Below are 18292 nucleotides of genomic sequence, written 5' to 3'. Positions count from 1 at the left end.
ATACTGTGCTTTGTTTTCTAAAAACGACGTATACTGCCCCCCAATGTATACTAATGGAAGTGTCGTGAACACGGTTTGAAACTCGTGCTGACATTCCCTTGTACGAATGCATACGATAAAAGAAGTGAACTATTTAGTTTAGTAGTTTAGAAGAACCTTCCTATTCTTGTTACGTTTCTGTGTGTGACGTCGTTTTTCCTCAAAGATCTTATTTTGCATATGCATGCATTGCTGAGCACGTGGAGAAGGTTGTTACGCATAACTTTCTGGTCTACCTAAATGATCTCCAGTTCTTGTTTGTTCGCTACAAGAATACTGCAGTCCTATTTAAATGTAAACATATTAAAATTCACTGAATATTGCCACCGTAACTGTATATAAAGAGCCATCAACAGGTGCCCCGTATCACCAACTATGAATATATTGGGCACCAAAATCTATGGGGAGATGACAGATATGTTGAATGGAAGGAATTAATAAAATAATGCAGAATGTTTACATTTAAAAACTTGCTAAACAAGACGGTAAGATCTGTGTGTATTACCAAATTCGATTCAAAATATTTGAAGTAAGGGGAATTGTGGGGGGTGCGATTATTATTATTATTATTTTATTTGGGCGCATCTGTAAGCGGTCCACGACAAAAAGAAAAACTTGCATCAGCACACTTCCATATTTCACATCCAAGTTCGCCCGATCGCGTTAATACATGTTCTTGACTACGTCGAGCTGATTCTAACACAACACGCTTTTTATAAAAGGGTAACGTTGCAGCAAGGATTTGTATAAAGGGTCAAACAACCTCACTGGTTAAAGTAAATTCAACCTTCAAAAACCTACCAAACTCCTAGCATTAGCATGTTCGGCAGTTACCTTGTCACCTTTGTCACTCGTTTGAGCCACCTCCTGCTTTCCGATGCAGGCCAGTTACTTTCCTCTTCGCACGCTTCTTGGAGCGTTTTGACCAATCACACGCGAATCCGCGTTGAAAAAGACAACGTCAACTGGCCGGTCATTTTCTCCCTGCAAGAGGAGGGAGTGACCGCGAGACTACCGAAAGGAGCCGAAAGAGACAAGGGAGAGCGGACGGAAAGAGACGAATTTTTACTGAAAGCCCCCACCCCCCCTTTTCAATATGGCTGTCGTATCTGCTGTCTCCAGTACCGCTCCGATTGGAGATTGACTCGACTCTCCCTTCCTTATTGCCTCTCACTTCTGTCGCTGTCGTCGAGACTTTGAAAACAAATCTAATTTGCATCTATTCACCTCCCCCGACTCCGTTTTTTGCTCCAGCCTTCATCAGCCATCGCATCGGGCCTTTTTGCCCCTAAACAACCAGCCTCCAACACTCCCAATCAATCAACAATTTCCAATGGTTTGAATGCACTTTTCGCGTTTCATTTTGTTTTTAATGAACAATGTGTGAAAACTGCGCCGAGCTGGTGGAGGTATTAAATGAAAGTAAGTAAATCATAATCATTTTCATAACCTAGATTTCTCATCCGCAGCGGTATAGCATTACCTTGCTAGCTGGCTAACGTTATCGCTATTTTTTATTTTCTACTTTTGCAGTTTCTGTTTTTACCACTAGTCAACTGCTGGTAGGCCTTCGGGAAAGAGAAATTTGGCTGCATATAAATGTAGTTAGCTTTGCTACTCGCTAGCTACTACGATTAGGCCTATTCTTCAATTTCAGAACTAGGTAGCTGTACGACTAGCTCACTATCTTGACAGGGCTCTTTGCATTATCAATTGTCAGGTAGCTGGCAACAACATGCAGTTAGCTAATTAGTTATTTGATAGCTTGCTACGCTTTATTTACGCCGTTTCCTTTATTCTTAAACGGAGTATTGCATCAGGTGCATATGAAAGTTTTGTGTGTCTGGATTGTAACTTAGCTTGCTTGCTAGCTAGCTATCACAGCTGCTTGCTAGAGGTTTTCATAAACCATATTTGAAAGTGTAGTGATCTATCTAGTTAGCCGACTATATCATTTTATGTTGTTTTGCAAGTTATAGCTAGCCGGTTGTGTAAGTATAGTTATCTAAGTCAATTGCGAAAAAAATAGCCAAATAACGTGTGCCATCTAGATATTTAGTTAATTCGCTACATAAAACCACACGTCCTGTACAATAAACTGGCCTAGCTATTTGTTTTGCAGTTGAAAAGTGTAGGTAGTTGGCGATATTGTTGGCAAACTAGCTAAGATAACCAGTTAAGCTGAGTATGGCAGTTACCTAGCTATCTAGCCAAACTTTGTAGTCAGCGTGAAGTGGATGATATAACATTAGTTAGCTATCTGTCTAGCCAGATGGTTCACGTTTTAACTGATATTTCTGCTGCTGTTTTAATTCACGTTGACTTTTCGAGCCTGTTAGTTGGCACACAGTCTTGCAACGAATTGACATTCGCTAATAATCATGTCTTAGCAGCTAGTTAATTAATAATATAGGCCTATTTTGTTGGTGGATTTGTTAGTAGGTGTGCCTCCATTTTCTGTGAATTTTGAAAGAGCCTTGAACGTTTAGATGGCTAGGTTCCTATCCTGCCAATTAGCTAACGTTAGCTCGTTGTATATAACTTCCATAACCTGCTGCAGACATAACGTGTTACTCAGCTAGCTAGCTTTCCAGTGTATGTTTGTTTTTCAAAAACAGACATTTCATTTTTTGGAATGACATTCCATTGTTTCTATTCTGGTCTGAGACATTCTGACAGCAGGGCCTGTGGCCTGGTTGTATGCAACATGTCATTTAGAAATGCGGCCGAGTGCTATTTCAGAAGCTATTGGCCAGCTAGCTGTTTAGCTACCCTACTAACTTAGCTAGCCAAGTTGCAAAACCATCAGTTGTGTTATAAGTGTGCTATCGTCAGTCGTACATTAAGGTGGTTAGTTAGCGGATTATGTGGGGACCAATGTCTACACCTAATGTACATCTTAACAGTTTGTTTGCAAAGGATATATAATTTGTTGTTTCTGTTGGGGACCTTGAAAAAATGGCTTATGTTAGCTAGCTAGGTACTTGGAAACAATGATCTTTGAAACATAGCTAGCTAGATGCCTTAAAACCGTCTGACCTGAAATAGAGGGCAGCCATCTTATTGTTATTCAACATGAAATTATGGGACGTAATCTATTGTATGACTTGCTAGGTAGATAGCTAAATAAGTTTGGATTATTTAGAGGTCTGGTCCGGCTAGTTGAGCATAGATGGAAGCAATCGTTCTTGGCTAACGCGGTTAGCTAAGTACCTAGCTCGCTCGCTCGCTCGCTAAAAGGCTATCAAGGAACTTAGCCAGCTAGCCAATCTTAAATCACGTAGTGTTTGCTGTCCGGGTATCTTATTATTATTAACAAGACAGGGTAAAAGGCTGCCTGAAGAACAAAATTTATTATTTATGTTGTCGGGGCCATCTCAAAACGGGACTGCTTTTTTGCTGATACATTGTAAAATGTGATCTATGCCTCCAAAGTGTTCTTCAAGGATTTCTAAAATGGCTTCTTATGAGTAGACTTTTGTTTGATGTGTCTGCTGTGAACAGCTGTCAGAGTTGAATTTAGCAATAAAGCAATTTAAGACATTTTCTTTCTGCCAAAAATAAACAGAACCTAACCGAACAACTAAATCTTTTTTTTTAATTTTTTTTTGCTCCTGCTTTTTGATTGTGTTCGACGCTGGAGGCCAGATTAAATCACTACTTCTGTTCAGAACAGTTTTAAATGAATTCATATTGATCGTCTTTGTACAGGGTGATAAATATAACAAACCCCGCTCCTCTGTGACTCAAAATGGAGAAATGCTCGAGTACTTGCTACTTGTTGTGTCCTGCTGAACTTCAAAATGTATTGTCAGCCACACAAGGTGCCAGCTTCAGTTTGTGTTTAACATAGGCCCTCAGTATGTACTCAGCAGTTTGTACAACAGATGGAAAAGATGTGTGATATCAAGATTAGAGGAGGAAGAACTGAACATTTGTTTACATGCAAGTGCTTAAAAAATCGAAATCCAGAATTGGTCCTTAACTCCTTATCTCCACTACTCCTGAACAAAGAGGCAATTTATGGCAGCTTCATCAACATGATCACACACACACATATCCCACCCATTCTACTGCTCTTCTTTCGTCAGTCTGTGTTGATCTCTCTCCCACTTTTTTCTCACCATCCAGGCGATAGTGACTTAGTGGTGTCATGCTTGTGGATCGGATTGAGTGCACTTTGTTATAGAGGCTATTTTTTTTTTTTTTTACTTGTTCTCACACAAAATACTGTCTTGTTTCATGTACGATTTCACACGCTAGTGAGAGGTATGAGCACCTAAAACTGCCAGGCGTGCGTGGAAACGCAGACCTAGTTGTCTGTGTGCATCACATTGCAAGGGAAGAAGGGAGCACTGTTTTCATATACCGCGGCTTTTTGCATTGATATACTGTGTTATGTTGCATGTGTTAAGTGCACACAGAATGGGGAAAAGTCTAGTGCTGAATTCTCTATTGCCAGTAAAATAAATCTTCAACCTGAAAAGAAGTCAGGTTTGTGTTTATACAGTCCCATTTGGGAAAGACCCCTGCAGGTGCAAGAGTTTTTGTTTTTTATTTTTTTTTTTCCTTCGAGCACAGTTAAGTTGTTTGCAGACAGCATGACAAAGGCGGATATGTGATGTCTACCACTATGCCTGCATTGATTTGACAGTTTTAACCAGTACTAACAGCAAAAAAGCAACCTCATTCCACCTTGGCAGTTTTAATGCCATTTTTGCTGATTATTGGTCTGCTGAAGGAGACATGTCCACGTCAACGTGTTTAACACCAGTTATTTTAACACTGCAGTCAAATGGTCATTATGAACAAAATGCGTAGTGCATTCGCCCACCTTTTTAAGTATGGTTTGAGTCGTTTCAGGCAATTTATTAGTAACGAAATATGCAATCCCTATCCCCCAAACACAGCATGGTCATGCAGCTGTTTCTTGATTTCTGGACATGCGGGGGCTATTTTAACAATCTGAAAGTACAGCACTGGCCTTGGGGGATTCTTCAAGTTATGTGTTGTTGAATGTTAGTTTAGTGGTCAAGTCTCCTGTTGAAGGGAACGGTAAGGTCTGACTCATTTGAATATAGTTCTTAGGAAGATTGTTAGTCTGATTTTGCGGACAGCAGTTGTGGGTTATAACACGTCTGCCTCTTTTGGTCATGGTTTCCTCCACACCACCCTCAGTATCTCAGTGTGGTGTTCTCCTTGCAAGGCGATTGCCCAGCTTAGTTTGATTTCTGTCACAATGCCTGACGACATCTACCCCACAAAGGTGGAAATCTGTTGGCATACATTATATTACATTATTGGCATTTAGCAGACACTCTTATCCAGAGCGAGATAAATAGATTAAATTTTTGTCTATTTATACAGATGATATTTACTGTGGCAAATGTGGTTGAAGTACCTTTCATAAGGGTACAGCAGCAGTCCCCCAGCTGGGAATTGAACCAGCAGCCTCTTGGTTACAAGCCCTTCTCCTTACCAGTACACCACACTGTAGCCCACATACATGGACCAATTCATGGACCTGGCTTGCAGTCTTTGAGCTGGAGAACATGGAGGGCATACAGCTCATGTAAATTAATTACTACAATTGAACTTTGGTTTGGGAGCCGCAGAAGTTGGATGTAGGGATTTTTAGCTTGTATTTGTCAATGCCAGTACTGTAACTGCTTTGTCATTTTGTTCTCTATGTTGCATTTTTTTAATCTTCAAATGTGCGGTGAGTCACCCCAGACACAGGAATCCACCGGGCAAATAATAATGACAGTAACGTATATGATGACAAACCAGCTTGAACTGCAATGCTTCTGGGCTTTTGGTAGAGGTATTAGACTTACCGCATGTCACGAGCGCTGTTTTGTGGGCCTGTTGAGTGGCAGCCTTGCATGTGCGCTTGCTGGCTTGACCTTTGACCTGCAATCTGCTGGGCCTGCATATGTTAGGGGTCCGCTGTTGTAGCCTGTGAGCGCAGGGCCCCCACCCCGCCCCTGACCATGTCACACTGGCCGCTCAGCAGATATGGCCGCTGTTTCTAAGCATTTCCCCAAACATGCTTGCTCAGGTCCCATTTTCAAAGAACCGTGAAACCGTGTGCCATTGGGGGTCATGGCGAAAGCTGGAACATTTTATAGGAGACTTGACTTCCGGTTGTCCAGGATCCATTGCAGTTGGTCTGCATATTGTAAACAGAGGATCTCTGGATAAGACAAGCAGGGGAGGGGGTGTTTGTTGCTTAAATGAACACAAGTCCACAGAACGCTCTTTGTCTGCTTCATGTGTCTGCTTGAAATCTTGCAGCTCATATTTCACAGAAGGCAGTGGCATAGGTTGTGTGTTTGACAGGCAGCTCTGTGGGGTTCTGAACTGATGAAGGTGTTGCTTTGAAAATGGCTCATGTGCAGTGTCCATGCTGTCGACCTGGGTTGCTGTCTCAGACTCCCTCTTGTTTTCCCCCCATTATTTTAGATGCACGCGCTGTTCACTCAGTGGATATTGCATTGTGAATTGTTCAGTGATGCACACGGCATTGTAAGGCTGTACGTTCACTGAATGCTTGTGGGATCGTCAACCTGCTCCGGGTCTCTCGCGCAAATCTCCTCTCCTCCCCTGTCTCAAGTCACAGTTTCCTTTGCAAGGACTAAACTAGCACGTAAGAAGCCTTTAAAGACATCTGATGATGTGCGTAGTATGGTTAGTGTTTAAAATGTAAGCTGAATTTTGTATTCATGTAAAATACAGTGTAATGTGCTCTGAATCTCACTAATAACTTGGCTCTCACGTTTTCTGTATCAGCTGTTATCATAATCAGAAGTGTGATTCTTGGAGTGATTAAGCAAGAAATGACTTTTTCATCAGGCAGGTGTTGTACAGCCTAGCCCCTGCCCTGAAATTGTTTGCAGTGGTCCTGAAAGACAAATAGTGAGCGACAGGACCCACATTGGTGCCAGCGCTAATGATGAGTCATGTTAGGTGAAGAGTGCAGAGCAGCTGGCTCCGTCGGGCCCGCTGTGTCTCTGAGGCCGACGTGCACCAACAGAACCGCTGCGCAGCCAGCGGGGGAGGTTCCAGGGGGAGCAGGGCTCCGCCATTGGACAGCAGGTGAAATGCACCATGGGAGAGAGCTTCCACTTGGTTCCGCTCAGTGGCGTTGCATTCTCTCATTCTAGAACACGGCAACTCGGGCCACGTGTGGTACCCTGGCTGTACACGTGACTTGCTCTATTACAATACTGCGATTTTGTGAATGCAGCGCAAATGCTGAATGGCGACACTGGTTTCACTTGAACACTGTAATTGAATAACTCCCTCGAAAATGCAGCAAAAGGGTGTTGAATGGTGTTCTTGTCTTGCCTGGAAATACACTGGTGGCCTGATTTTCTATGGCAATTTTGAATCAACGTGTACTTTGTACTCTAAATATTAATCTCAAATGTGTGATCTTTAGAAAGTGAAGTGTGATTTTTGCTGTACCTTTTTTAAAGGGGGAATGTGGGTTCAGTATTTACTTGTGTGAAAATACTTGCCACCCACCTGTCTGAGGTGTGTAAAATGAAAAGCTGTACCTGTTTTCTCTCCTCAGTATCGGATGCAGACAGCACTGATGGCTTACAGCTAAAGAAGGAGCATGCTCTCAGAGTTTTCAGTTACATCAGCTCATGGACTCAAAGGTCAGGCTCCCCCTTGTTTTCCCCCATTATTTCAGATGCACGCGCTGTTCACTCAGTGGATATTGCATTGTGAATTGTTCAGTGATGCACACGGCATTGTAAGGCTGTACGTTCACTGAATGCTTGTGGGATCGTCAACCTGCTCCAGGTCTCTCACGCAAATCTCTCTCTCTCCCCCCCCCCCCCCTCCACCCGCTTCCCACTGGCTGGTTCTCCACCCGCAGGCAGTGTCTGTGTTGCTTTAAGGAATACAAACACCTGGAGGTGTTTAACCAGCTGGTGTACGCTCTCATCAACCTGGTGATCAGCCAGGTGCAGTGCCTACGAGAGAGGCTGTGCCGGGGACCCGGCAGTGAGCCCGAGTGGCCGAGGACGCGCCCGCCGCCCAGTGACGATGAGCCGCTCAACGTCGAGAGGGACTCAGCCGAGGAGGACGGCGGCGGCGAGGCTGGCGGCCAGCGCCTGGACCAGAACCAGAACCAGAGCCAGGGCCCGGGACACCGCGGCGGCAAGCAGGAGCAGCCGAGGCCCGCACCCGGGGACGGCGCTGGTACTGGCGCTGGCGCGGACAGCCAAGACCCGTTCGGGTCCTGGAGCACGGAGGACAGGGAGAAGCTTCTGCTGTGTGCTGCCAAGATCTTTCAGATCCAGTTCCCCCTGTACACAGCCTACAAACACAACACCCACCCCACCATAGAGGTGAGCTGTTAGTCCGTGTGTGTCCGTCTGTGTCTGTCTCTGTGTGTCTCTCTGTGTTCATAGCTCTGTACCTCTCCTTCAGTCTGTGCCTGTGTGTGTCTTCCTCACATGTAGTTATTGCATTCTGCTCTCTGCCTCTTTGAGCCATTCCCCCTTCTCTCTCTCTCATCCTGTGCCCGGGCTGCTGTGATTGTGTGTGAGGGGTCAGAGTGAGAGCGCGCAGGCCTGCTCCGCTCCGCTGCCTAAGTTGCACTTAGCGTGACCGGTGCTTTTCCCTCTAGTGCTGCGGCCACTCCAAAAAGTAGCAGGCCAAAAATAGCCCGTTTGGTTTCTGAGTGGCTTTTTTTTCCCTCCTCACTGTTGATTTTACTACGCTTTGGGAGGAAATTGCTTCAGAACGAGCCGTGGACGTGGCAGATGTGGCAGGATGAGAAGAGGCGGTGTGCTCTTGTTTTGGCAGTGCCCACCACATTTGGCGTGGCGTGAAGTCCATAATATACCGAGGGCATGGGGCACGTACATAATTGATAAACACGCCACGCTGCTGTTTGTTTACCCCCCTCCCCCCCCAAAAACACTGGTCAGGTCTGCTCCAGCTCCTAGGAGACATCCCCGTCTCCTAGGTGACAGCTGTCTGTTCTGCACCACGTACCCAAAGGGGACATTGTGTTCTCTGCTCTCCCTGCTCGTTCAGAAACGGTGTGTGTGCGCGCGCGTGTGTGAAATCGTGTGTCTGCCCGTATGTTTATCTGTCTCTGTTTGCGATATGTCTCGAGAGCGCAAACAGCCGAGCTCACGAGTGGCGCTGGTGGTTTTGTGCTATAGCCACGTCTGGAATCCTGTCGAATTCCTTTTGATAAGGCGGAAGCTCGTAATCCAAACTGACCCGCGCGGAGCTTGAGGAAGGCGGACGGCCTTTGCCGTTTTATTTTTTTATGTCTGTCTGGCACACTGTGTACCTGTGGAGGAGTTTCTCAGCCCCAGCCTTGAGTTTCCCCTCATGCTCCAGGATGACAGCTGTGATCAAAGGAGGAAGCAGGCTGTGATTTTCTTTTTTCTTTTTCCTGTATGTGTGCGTGCTTCAGTGCTGTCACACAAAAAGTGAAGCTGAGGCTGGCTTGAGTCCCATGTGCATTGTTGTGTGCATAGTGTCTGAATAGTACCTCCCCCCATCTGCTTGTCTCTCCATCAAACTTCTCCCTCCCCAGTTTTTAAACGCCTGCGATCTACTGTGGCAAAGCTTGGCAGGTCTGTAAACTGTAGCTGTTCGCTGACGAGTTGTTTCTCCTTTATCTGACAGGACATTTCAGCTCAAGAAAGCAATATCCTAGGATCTTTCTGTGACATGAACGTAAGTATTTGCTTTGATTTGCAGGAGGAAAATATGCAGATTTTTTTTTTTTTTGGTCTGCTGATTGCTTTACCTTACTGTGTTTGGGTTTGGATTTGTAATGTCACGAATCCTTGAGAAAAGTTCTTCTTCGGCGCGGGTTTTTGGACGTTGTTCCCTCCTCTTCCCTTTTTTAGGCGCTTTTATCAGGAGTGGCTCGTTAGGTCTTTGCTTTTACGGCTGGCTTTTATTGCAGGGACGCAGGCTAAGTGCCCACTGCAGTGAAGAACACCTGTGTCCCATCTCGAGGCTCAGTGCCCAACACTGTACACAGCCCATTGCACATCACCTCTGCATAGAATTTAGTCTAAAAATGTCTATAAAAACTAGTTCATAAACTCTTTACATACAAGAATTGCATGGAAATGCATGGTAAATATTGGACAAAACTGACCAGAAAAAAGTTTTTTCATTTTTATGCGTATAACACTCTAAAGCAGTATGTATTGGTTAATTGCATGGCTAGTGGTGTATATGTTGGAAAACATTATTTCCATAAATCACAGTCTTCAGCAGCAATTGAGCCAAGCCATACCGTCTGAAATCAGAGGATTCATTTGCACAGTAGACTGAGGCACTTTCATCTTTGTGCAGTAAACAGCTTCCAGTAAATGTTTTGAAATTAAAGTGGTGCAGAAATCCCTCTGATATACATTAAGTGAGGTTAGATCTGCTGACATACTTAGTAGTAAAGACTAACATTTTTCTTTGATAAGAGTGTCGGTCCTTTTGTATTGCACTCCCACCTCATTTTTGCAGACTACATTTAAAGGGTGAAACGAAGACTTGGTTATTACATTTAGTTCAGGTAGTGGAATCCTCATGCAGGTATCCTGCATGTTTTCTTTTTTCCCCCCTGTATTTTCTTCACAGCCCACAACCTACTTTTAACCAGCAGATTCTTATAGGTGCATTTAACCTGAATTATCTTCCTCACGGGCGCAAAATCCTCAGGTCTAGAGCTCGAACCATTGTGCCGTGTTTTATTTCCCCGAGAGCCAAAAGAGCAGTAGCGACAGTAGCTACAGGTAGGAACAGTTCTCATTTCCTGTTGTGCGTTTGCCGCTCTGTCTTCTCACTCCTGCCTTTTTTTTTTTTTTTTTTGACAAAACAGGATGTGGAAGTACCGCTGCACCTGCTCCGGTACGTTTGCCTCTTCTGTGGAAAACATGGCCTTTCCCTCATGAAGGACTGCTTTGAGTATGGAACTCCAGAGACGCTGCCTTTCCCCATCGCTCACGCGTTCATCACCATCGTCTCCAACGTGAGTGGGGCCGCCGCAGGGGGTTCTCAGCCTCGTGTCTGGGCCTGAGGCCCTTCCCTCGCTCGAGGCACATTTTTCTCTAACGCGGCGTTCGGTTCCCCCAACAGATCAGAATATGGTTGCACATCCCTGCCGTCATGCAGCACATCATACCCTTCCGCACCTACGTGATCAGGTAAGGAAGCGGCAGGTGCTTGTTCCACTCCCCCCACGACGCCGCGCACGTTTGAATCGTCACTCGTGGGAATCTAGACGCTGAAGCTAGACGCTGAACGTTTATTCAGTTTTTTTTTCTGAGTGGAAAAATAAACGTGGTGGCTGTGTGCTGAAGCTGTGTTTCATTTGAGCGTGTGTCTGTGAGTGGGGAATGTGCGACCGTTGTCTTTTGTGTGTGTGTTTTTTTTTCCAGTGAAAAATGAATATACAGCAGTCGCATGCTGAAGCTGTTTGAGTTGGGTGTGTTTTCCAGTGCGGAATAAATACACAGCAGCTGTGTGCTGAAGCCGTTTTATTTAGGTGTGTTTTCCAGTGCGGAATAAATACACAGTCACTGTGCTGAAGCCGTTTTATTTGGGTGTGTTTTCCAGTGTGGAAAAAATACACAGGCACTGTGCTGAAGCCGTTTTATTTGGGTGTGTTTTCCAGTGTGGAAAAAATACACAGGCACTGTGCTGAAGCCGTTTTATTTGGGTGTGTTTTCCAGTGTGGAATAAATACACAGCAACTGCGTGCTGAGGCTGTTTGGTTGCGGTGTGAGGAATAAAAACACAGTGACTATATGCTACATACAAGCGGTTTTATTTGCGTCTCTGTTTTCAAGTGGGAAATATAAATACGCTGCAGTTAGGTGCTCAAGAGGTGTTTCCTTCGAGTGTGTCTTTCAAGTGGTGAATAAACATACAGCAGCTACACACTGAAGCTGTGTATCGTTTGAGCGTCTTTCCGAGTGGGGGAAATGAAAACACGGCGAGTGCGTGCTGAAGCTGTTCTCCTACCGCATCGCATCCGCTGGCTGTGTCCGCGCACATGCCCGGCGCCGGGTTGCTAGGAAGAGCATCCCTCACCATGGCAACAGTCGCCAGGCTCCAAGCTCCTCTCCTCACATGACCTTGGAGGAGGTGGATGGCGAGCGGGTAGTGGTGTGCGCTGTGGTCACGTGACAACAGCGGGAGCGGGATTAGCGTCGCTGCGCTGGCTGGGCGCTTCCTGATTAAGGGAAGCTGTTCTTGCACGTGACGGGCTGGCACGAGATTCCAGTATCTCTGAATTTCTTCTTTTCTCCAGCGCTAATTAGGGACCACACACGAGCGTATTTCACACATGTCATGGCTCCGGTGGGTTTTTTTTTTTGCAACATTTACCCACTGTTTTATTCAGTAGATTAACATCTCTGTGTTTCATAACCAGGCCACATGATGATCTGATGTGGAGTATGTATTTGATTGGTTAAGAAACTTACAGACCTTGAGTCAGTCAGTGCTCCATCTCTGTTTTTTTGATTGAAAATACTTGGTGAAATCTGATTTAATTGGTTGTCACATTTTAAGAATTTTTGGTAATTGCAGAATAAAATGCCTAGCCAGGATGGCAGATTAAATGATGACGTTTCAGACTGACTAGAATGTTTCAGGAGATTTCACTTTTCTCATTCAGGAGTCATGCTGATTCCACCAGCACCCCACTTCTCACCTTAAGTCATAAATATTTTTAAATCCTGACTGTGAAGTTCGTTCGGTGCTGTGCAGTTCTGGGTATTTTTACGGAAAATTACAGCTTGCTTCTGCTGCTCTGTCTCAGCCTGGATTTAAGACCTCAATCTGATGCTTGTCTAGTGTATTCTAAACATTACTCTATGCAAATTTGTTCTTCTCAGAAGTTGTTCTTGTGAACTTTTCCATTTTTGGGATTTATCAATGATATATTTCACACCTGCAAGAGCCCAGCAACTCTGTTCTGGGGCAGGCTTTCTCCTCTAGTTCGTGTGCTTTGTGTGAGTGTGTATGCTTGCATGCATGATGTGTTTGTGTATCCAGATGAGTGCGTGAGCATATATGCGCGTGTGTGTGTGCGCGTGTGTGTGTGCGCGCATGTGTGTGCGCGTGTGTGCGTGTGTGTGTGTGACGTTAGCTGACGGCGCCTCCCCCTGTGGGCACCGCCAGGTACCTGTGCAAGCTGTCGGACCAGGAGCTGCGTCAAAGCGCGGCGCGGAACATGGCAGACCTGATGTGGAGCACGGTGAAGGAGCCCCTGGACAGTGCGCTGTGCTTCGACAAGGAGAGCCTGGACCTCGCCTTCAAGTACTTCATGTCCCCAACACTAACCATGCGGCTGGCCGGACTCAGTCAAATCACGGTGAGGCTCTGCCCGAGGACCCCCCCTCCCCCCCCTCAAAGCCATTTCTGTCAGGACTGGTGTCCGGAGTGTGAGCTGTTGATCGAGCGAAGGACGCTACTGCTCTACTTGTGAATAGCCGTCTTCTGGATGCAGCTGCTGTTGTAATTACATGTAACTGTGACTTGCCGTTGTAATTGAGTATTGATTTACATTTCTGTTGAGGAGGGAGTCAGTGGGGTAATGAGGAGTGCAGGCTCGGTGAGTGCACACAGAATCTGAAAAGGGTTCGTCTCTCTCTCTCCACCAGAATCAGCTGCACACGTTTAACGACGTCTGCAATAACGAGTCATTGGTGTCAGACACCGAAACGTAAGTCTGACGTCGATTTTGAACTATGTCTGAAGTATTATACAATGATTTTCTGTCGCGTCATTTTGATAAGTAAGAACGGAAACGTTGGTGTTGATGCATGATGCGTGAATAAATGTGCAAAATGTGTTTGTAGGTCAATAGCAAAGGAACTAGCGGACTGGCTAATTAACAACAATGTGGTTGAACACATCTTTGGACCAAACCTGCACATCGAGGTGAGCTTTCGCGCTTTTTACGCGGGTTTTTCCACCCTTGTCCTGTTCGGGCTAGCCGGGCTCGTTCAAGCCACGTTTTTTTTTTTTCTTCATCCTTTCCAGATCATCAAGCAGTGCCAAGTGATCCTGAACTTCCTGGCCGCGGAGGGGAGGCTGAGCACGCAGCACGTGGACTGCATCTGGGCGGCGGCTCAGGTGAGCATCAGTCACCGCGGCAACGAGGGGTCCACACATCAGCAACAGTGGAATGTATGCAAGAGGCTGGCGGCCGTATCGGACGGGATCGAATCTGAGTCCGTGCTGTAATTCCTTATTTGAGATAAAAGCTGCTACTTTGAAACTGCAGGTTTATTTTCTGAACTCTTTGGGGGGGGGTGGGTGTAGTGTGTAAACCTGCCTCTGGTTATTTTGTGGAAATAAGATATAAAAAAATCTGCGTTATGTTTGTTTCTAAAACATTTTTTTAAAACATTGTTTTAATCTGATCTGTGACTGTTGACTTGAGATTCCGGTTGCGCCTTTCCTCAAGCCTGCTTCCAAAGATGATGTCATTGTTTTAACGGCTGGGCGTATCGATAAATAAAGCTTAATGAAGCTGCTTTAAATAGAATAGTGATTCGAAAATCATGAGGAATGTGTGGCCAGTACAGTGATTCTGAGTCCATGAAGAAGATCCGGCATTGATCCTCTCCCAGTCGTCCATATCTGGACCAGATATGTTTGTCAAACATTCTGATACACTTTTCAAGGAAATGGAATATCATTGATATGATCTGCTCATTTTTACTCGGTCTTACTGGGTTGAACTGGGAATAGCATGTACACCATTTTGCAAAATACTGATCCCATTTCTTGTCCTGCAGTTTTGCAGGTTTTGCTGGGTTTTTTTTGGCTGGCTTCCTAAAGTAGCTGCGTGATTCTTCTTTATTGTGTAGAGACTTAATAGTCACTTTCTGAAGCGATATTTCTGAACATATTTCATGCTGCATTTCTGTTTATTAATCAGTAGGATTTCGTTAGAAGCAATCGTCAGTACATTTAATAGTGTCACATTGGTTCTGTTCTGTTCTACCTCTAATTATAATTGACCAGTTGGGACCCTCTCTAAGCCAAGATGGCTCATGTGATCAGAGTTTATCCAGATTTCTGCGATCCCCTTGGACTCCCGCCGGAGAGGATGAAAGTCCTTCGCGCAGCCATGTCTCCCCATTAATCTCCAGTGCTGCATATCAAGCGGCCTTTGTTATGACTAGGCGAAGGATTTAACCCGTACCCCTGGTCTGAGAGAGCGCCGCGACCCCCCAAGGTCACTCCTCTGCGTTCTGCTGTGTAATGGGGCATTCCCGCCTTTCCCCCCCCCGTCCAGCTAAAGCACTGCAGCCGGTACATCCACGACCTGTTCCCCTCCCTCATCAAGAACCTGGACCCTGTGCCGCTGCGGCACGTGCTGAACCTGGTGTCGGGCCTACACCCCAGCGCTCACACCGAACAGGTACGCTAGACACCCTAAAATTGGAAATTCCTACTTACCGCTCATTATCATTGCCAGCAGAACGATTCATTTAGTAGAATGAATGAATTTTTTTGCTGTCACTGTTCGTATGCAAACAGACCAGCTGCAGTATCACGCTCTCAGCATTGTCATCAACCCGTGTCTGGGAAGTGTGGAATGTGATGTACTTTATGTAGCGAGGCCTTTGACTCGAAAGTCTGAAGTTTTTCTGTTCTGTTTTAAGCGTCGGTTAATTAGTTTTGGTGACTGTAAGGGATAGACGCGGCATTGACCTCATTCCTGAGCGCTCAGCAGTTGCGGTCCTGTGTCAGGTCACTGTGGCAGAGGTCGCCTGGCCTGGCCGTGTTGTGTCTGATCTTTCCCGTGTGGACAGACGCTGTACTTGGCCTCCATGCTGATCAAAGCGCTGTGGAACAACGCTCTGGCCGCCAAGGCTCAGCTGTCGAAGCAGAGCTCCTTCGCCTCTCTGCTCAACACCAACCTCCCCATGGGCAATAAAAAGGGTGAGTGGCCCTCTAGCAGGAAAATGGAGGGCGTCTGAGTGTGCTTGACCTCTTCCTGCGGGAGCACTGCGCTGTCTTTTGTGAAAGTTATTGTTATTCAGCAGATGCGCTGCACTTCAGGTCCCAGAAACCCCACAGGCAGTCTTATTGTAACAGGTTAGCTGACTGTAATTCAGGCTTATGCTAGGCCGGTCCCGGTTTTACAGTGGGAAAAGGGGTTTCGGGCAGTTAAAATCACAGAGATTTCTTGTAATTCATTACCCATCTACCCCAAGTAACCTTTCTGCAGCATAATGGAACACGCTGTAATATCCTTTCCTGGCTGTCTCAGGCTCGCCTGCTGCCAGTCCCGAGAGCAGCGACAACAGTGACACCCACCACAGCGGAGGGAGTGACATCGAGATGGACGAGCAGATCATGAACAGCAGCAAACGGGGACAGCAGAGGCTCTCTGACACAGAGGTGCATGCCCGTTGACGCCCTGAGGCTGCCGGCTGCTGGAGCAGCAGGTTTGAGTGGCTGAGTGCGTTCTCATTCCCGATGTCGTTTTTGCTGTCCGGCAGGAGTCCATGCAGGGCAGCTCCGACGAGACGGCGAACAGCGGGGAGGAGGGCAGCAGCGGGCCCGGGAGCAGCAGCGGCCGCAGCGAGGGCTCCAGCAACGAGGCCGGGTCCAGCCGGGCCAGCCAGTCCGCCGGCAGCCCCGGCAGCGAGCTGCACTCGGACGACATGGCCGACAGCGAGGCGCTGAAGGAGGAGGAGGAGGAGGATGACGACGAGGAAGAGGAGGAGGAGGAAGAGGAGGAGGAGGAGGACGACGGCTCGGCGGCGGCAACGGCGGGTGGCGCACAGAAGGAGCCCCGGGACCCCACGGAGATCAGGAAACGGAAGGCCGGCGAGCCCCAGCCCCAGGGAGGCCTGTGCCTGGTGGACTCGCAAGGCTCTGTAGACAGGGCGGGAGGCAGCGGCGGGGCCGGCGCTAAGGGCCTTCCCTTCACCCCCGAGGCGGCGGCGTCCATGGTGGCGGCCTCATCGTCGTCCGTGGACGGCCGCATGAGGATGCTGGACGCCTGCTCCTCCTCGGCCCGCCCCGAGGGGCCCGACCACGACCTGCAGGGGGAGATGGGCCCCGCGCACATGCCCCCCGGCACCCAGGACCCGCCCTGCCTCCCTCGGTCGGGCGACTTCCTGGGCGAGGCCATGGGCAACGAGCTCTTCAACTGCAGGCGCTTCATTGGACCCCAGCACCACCACCACCACCACCATCATCACCACCACCATCACCACCATGAGGGGTATGTACGTCTCTGTGTCCTAACGCTCCACATTGTGGACAGAGGAATATTCTCAACCCACAGTGATACGTATCTCTCTGTGCTCCCTCATTCACGTGACGTTTAAGCAGTGAAAAGGTGAGCAGGCAAATGCACGTGCTTAAACGAAACTTTGGAGGGATTCTGAGCTACTGTTGGAACTCAGGGTGGACTTCATCAATTTTAGTGTAATAGAGTGTGATTAATGAAGTACGTCAACAAGTTCATTCATCATGGGTACAAACGTGTTTCTGTATGAGTTAGTGGATGAATGTGTAAATGAATAAAACTGCAAGCCCTCTGACGACTTGATAAATTACTGACTCCGTTTGCAAATGAACTTGATGAGCTGAATGAATCAGCCGCGTGAGTGGCCCAGTAAACCAACACAAACGGAGCCTTGGCACGATTAACCAAACTGTGCCTAGCGTGAATGAGCCCCCTCTCGTCTGACGCAGGAGCGATTTTATGTATTTTTTTTTTTCCCCCTTTGCAGGCACATGGTGGAGGATATGCTCAGCGCGGACGATGTCAGCTGCAGCAGCTCCCAGGTCAGTGCCAAATCGGAGAAGAACATGGCCGACTTTGACGGGGAGGAGTCCGGCTGCGAGGAGGAGCTGGTCCAGATCAACTCCCACGCCGAGCTCACCTCGCACCTGCAGCAGCACCTGCCCAACCTGGCCTCCATCTACCATGAGCACCTGGCGCAAGGCAAGCAGGCCGAGTCCGTCCCCCTTGCCACCGGCCCACCGTCTGATTGGCCCTTTCTAGTTTGTAGCGATGCTGAAGCAGGTCAGAATTCATCGTTTTGATGCGAAGGCTCTGTACCAGATATTCGCATTCACAGTTTAGAGGTGGTTCCAACTGGCAGGAAGTCCCAGAACTGAACCTCTTCCAAATTCCCAAAGACCATCTGGTCGGCTTGTGCCTGCAGAGTTAATTTATGTATGGGGGGAAAAGCGCTCGGCTTAATCATTGATTTTT

The 18292-nt window shown here is 47.1% G+C and overlaps 1 protein-coding gene across 1 annotated transcript in view; it reads left to right on the top strand.

The window, feature by feature from the left end:
- Nucleotides 1–1120: 1120 nt before the first annotated feature.
- Nucleotides 1121–18292, top strand: part of usp34 (ubiquitin specific peptidase 34) — a 50812-nt gene continuing 33640 nt past the window's right edge. The window contains exons 1-15 of the mRNA XM_036520873.1: nt 1121–1461; nt 7619–7706; nt 7931–8405; nt 9706–9756; nt 10910–11059; nt 11167–11234; nt 13219–13411; nt 13701–13762; nt 13899–13980; nt 14083–14175; nt 15347–15472; nt 15867–15996; nt 16328–16458; nt 16560–17290; nt 17805–18019. Coding sequence (XP_036376766.1) covers nt 1419–1461; nt 7619–7706; nt 7931–8405; nt 9706–9756; nt 10910–11059; nt 11167–11234; nt 13219–13411; nt 13701–13762; nt 13899–13980; nt 14083–14175; nt 15347–15472; nt 15867–15996; nt 16328–16458; nt 16560–17290; nt 17805–18019 — 2638 coding nt within the window. The 5' untranslated portion in view covers nt 1121–1418. The remainder of the gene's footprint in view (nt 1462–7618; nt 7707–7930; nt 8406–9705; nt 9757–10909; nt 11060–11166; nt 11235–13218; nt 13412–13700; nt 13763–13898; nt 13981–14082; nt 14176–15346; nt 15473–15866; nt 15997–16327; nt 16459–16559; nt 17291–17804; nt 18020–18292) is intronic.

This window comes from Megalops cyprinoides, chromosome 1, assembly GCF_013368585.1.
Source record: "Megalops cyprinoides isolate fMegCyp1 chromosome 1, fMegCyp1.pri, whole genome shotgun sequence".
In the NCBI taxonomy this organism is placed as follows: domain Eukaryota; kingdom Metazoa; phylum Chordata; class Actinopteri; order Elopiformes; family Megalopidae; genus Megalops; species Megalops cyprinoides.
Note: the sequence above shows the minus strand (reverse complement) of the source record. Positions and strands in the feature narration are given on the sequence as shown.